The following is a 3759-nucleotide window of genomic DNA, read 5'->3' on the forward strand; positions in this document are numbered from 1 at the left end:
AAGGGGGTTAAAATTTTGATTTTAAAAGTTTTTAAGACTTATACAATACTACTACTATAAGGCATAATCAAATACCTGAATCAACAGATGGCTGGCCTCACCTTAAAGTTATAAACGACCAAATTATGCCTTATAATTAAAAAAAATCGAAGGTACACTAATTGACGCTCACTGCACGAGGGCCATTAAACCAAGAATGGCACTACCAGAAACGACGCCGATCCACATGACATCAAAACAAGTCTCGGTTGGGGAATAATTAGTGTTGTTAAAGAAGATTAATAAAAGCACAGGTACCTTCCATTACGCTTTCAGAATAACTTTAAACGTCCCAAATATGTTCGAAGCCGACTTTTTAGAAAAAGCAAGTAAACAACCACATCAAACTTGTCAACAGTCACTTTCAGATGCCATAACTTATTATTATTAGGCCTACTATTAGGTCTATTATGGTGAGGGTAATAATTGTAATAATTATAAATTGTATAATAATAGCCTGTTTTCATTTTACTTTTTTTCAATTTAAGCGATATATTTTAATAGTTAAAGGTAATATTTTGACATTTTTCTTAAATTTGTATTTATAAATTTATTCTTTTATGTAATGTTTTACACTATTTTATCTTATAATTATGGTACGGCAATTACACATTATCAAGCCTACCATTTATTCAGGCATTGATTGATGAATTTATTCTTTTATACATACATATCATTCAAACAATTAATTCACAATGACATAATAATTATAATCCATAGGCCTACCTAGTCCAAGCACCTCAACCTCACAGAGCGTCAGATAGTTGTTCTGCAGCGTGACACTGACGTATTGTCCTTTAAGTGGTGGAATGCACTCTAGAAATATCTCGGCCGAGTCGTTGATTTCTGCATCGGTTATTTTTCCCCCACATTGGGCATTAGTCAGCATACCCTTAGGGTCATCTCCGACATGAATGGTTGCGCCATCCAATCGTTCCTTGCAGCAATCTTAAGCAAAATGTAAATATATCCAATGTATATATATTATCTTTCAATAAATACTGCCAAAAAATCTCTTTGCTTCTTGTACCATTATGCATAGAAATATTAAAGGCTTGCAGCAATCTTAAGCAAAATGTAAATATATCCAATGTATATATATTATCTTTCAATAAATACTGCCAAAAAATCTCTTTGCTTCTTGTACCATTATGCATAGAAATATTAAAGGCTTGCAGCAATCTTAAGCAAAATGTAAATATATCCAATGTATATATATTATCTTTCAATAAATACTGCCAAAAAATCTCTTTGCTTCTTGTACCATTATGCATAGAAATATTAAAGGCTTGCAGCAATCTTAAGCAAAATGTAAATATATCCAATGTATATATATTATCTTTCAATAAATACTGCCAAAAAATCTCTTTGCTTCTTGTACCATTATGCATAGAAATATTAAAGGCTTGCAGCAATCTTAAGCAAAATGTAAATATATCCAATGTATATATATTATCTTTCAATAAATACTGCCAAAAAATCTCTTTGCTTCTTGTACCATTATGCATAGAAATATTAAAGGCTTGCAGCAATCTTAAGCAAAATGTAAATATATCGAATGTATATAGTATCTTTCAATAAATACTGCCAAAAAAAATCTCTTTGCTTCTTGTACCGTTGTTATGCATAGATATATTAAAGGCTATTAACCAACGATACATCCCATAAGTATTTTTATAACTTGGTAGACCCTACTTTTCCATGACATCGTGGATTGCCCTTTCAGCTGTTCTAAATTTTCGCGATTTTGATGAAGTATTTCGTGGCCTTTTATTTTCGGGATTTAACATGTACGTAAATGAATTTCGCGACAATAACTAGCAAAATTTCAGGAAGCTCAGTAAGTTTTTAATAGTATACTGTCAATGCAGGCTGAGTACAATACCTAAGCATTAGCTAGAAGTATTCTGACTTTTGGTGTCTGTGTATAATTTTTTTTTTCTGGACTAACTAACCTTCGGGTTTAAAGGGTCACCCATTGCTAAATCTGACCTGTTTTCTTGCTATTTTCCTGTTACTTTTGAATGACTTTGTTTTGTACTTTTTTTCTGTTTTAGGTGAGCATGAAATAAAAAAACAAACAAACAAATAAATGACTGGCCACTGGAAAGTCCCAGTCTCTGCTGAATTTTATGGGCCTGTACCATTACATTTCATTAAGATTACGATGTTTACCAATTTTTTCGATATTCTTCCTACATTCTATACATTATTGTTTTTAAAATGGAAAAAAAATAAAACCATATTGAACAGAAATCGCTATCGTTCTTATGACAAAACTATCGTAGCTTTCAGCAATTTTATATATTTTCACGATCGTTTTTTTGGGTGTAACATTTTTGTTCAAATTTTCTCAATTTTTGCGTACCCGTAATTTTCATGATCGTTTTCTTATCGCAAATTTCGCGAAATATAAGGGCACGCGAACAAAATGGGATCGATTATTTGATATGAACAAAATAACATGAAGGGTAAGCAATGGAAGTCCAACGACCTATCAGTGGGGTTCTCTAATATTGGAAACATTCATTTCCAAATAGTGTACTGCATTCTCTAACGTGCAAATGGCGATCTCTTCAAAATGTGGTGCACATTTCAGTGAATAAAATTAAACCGGTATTAATGGATCTCCATGTTATTATTGCTAGCAAATTGTATATTCAACTTGTTCCGACGGTGTGAGTTACACCGGTAGTATCGTAGTAATTGAACAAACGCTTGTTATGAGGTTGACACCAACCGTATGAGCGGGATCATCTGATAGAAAACAAGCGCTTCGCAACCAGCAAGCTAACACCGACAAATCACTGGATTGGAAGGCTCTTATCCCGATAATTATTCTGTTAATTGACTTGCCACAAGTTGATTGCAGTAACATCTTCAGCTTGTCCACGGTCTCGTTTTTGAGGCAATTCTAAGCCTAGTTGGTTCATAATATCAATCAAATCATCTTTAAAATTACCTTTTTGATTTTTTTAAACTTTATAATTGTCAAAAGGAATCCAAATAAAACATTACAGGATAAATCTCTATTATTACCGTTCGTTGTACACTTAATATAAATTTTCATGTCTTATTTTGGGAAATCCGCAAAATACCGTGGTAGTTCGTTCCCTGTGTCTAAAGATACGGCTGAACAAGATACGGCGAACGCCGGTGAGATACAGTACGTAGGCCTACATGATTCTGGAATTACAGCTAAGGTAGCCTTACCTTTAGCCACTGCAATTTACACATTCTAGCAAGAAAAACCATGAACAACGTACTCGTATACATTTGGTAGCTCGGTTCAAATGCTGCAGCTGCCGAAAATCTCATAAATGCAATAATTTTGAGAATTTAGGGGTTTCAAATCGATTTTAGAGTCTACTAATATGTAGAAAACACATTTATTTGTTTTTTCTCCCCGACGAATTGTGCTTTTCCCCCTGACGGGAGGGCCGGCTCTCCCCGACGGAGGGGGGGGAAGGGCTGGCCCCCGCTGGCGCCACCCCTGGTTGAAACATCCTATAATGTGAACGTGTTGACATACCTTCTCGATTGTAAATTTTCACACCATAAATCAAGGAGGGTTTTACTAGATCTACCATCCACCAATTTTCAGCTTCATTCTCTAAATGTAAGAAAAAAAAAATATTATTGTTATTGTTATTATTATTATTATTATTATTATTATTATTATTATTATTATTATTATTATTATTATTATTATTATTATTA

General features: G+C 33.3%; 1 protein-coding gene across 1 annotated transcript; it reads right to left on the reverse strand.

The window, feature by feature from the left end:
• Nucleotides 1-709: 709 nt before the first annotated feature.
• On the reverse strand, nt 710-3647 carry LOC117115598 (pentraxin fusion protein-like). The gene is made up of 2 exons (XM_033259455.1): nt 3572-3647; nt 710-987 (listed from the first exon to the last, which is right to left on the reverse strand). The coding sequence occupies exons 1-2, from the start codon at nt 3627-3629 to the stop codon at nt 725-727; spliced, it is 321 nt and encodes a 106-aa protein (XP_033115346.1). The 5' UTR covers nt 3630-3647; the 3' UTR covers nt 710-724.
• Between the last annotated feature and the right edge of the window lie 112 nt (nt 3648-3759).

This window comes from Anneissia japonica, unplaced genomic scaffold (genome assembly GCF_011630105.1).
Source record: "Anneissia japonica isolate Jap-2015-1 unplaced genomic scaffold, ASM1163010v1 scaffold16632_len4424_cov105, whole genome shotgun sequence".
Taxonomy (NCBI): domain Eukaryota; kingdom Metazoa; phylum Echinodermata; class Crinoidea; order Comatulida; family Comatulidae; genus Anneissia; species Anneissia japonica.

Bases quoted from the DNA above. Each gene is read 5' to 3' on its own strand.
- LOC117115598 (XM_033259455.1), bottom strand. From the start codon at position 3,629: ATGGTAGATCTAGTAAAACCCTCCTTGATTTATGGTGTGAAAATTTAC. The intron at 988-3,571 runs GTATGTCAACAC...ATTTTGCTTAAG, and splicing joins GAAAATTTACAATCGAGAAG to ATTGCTGCAAGGAACGATTG.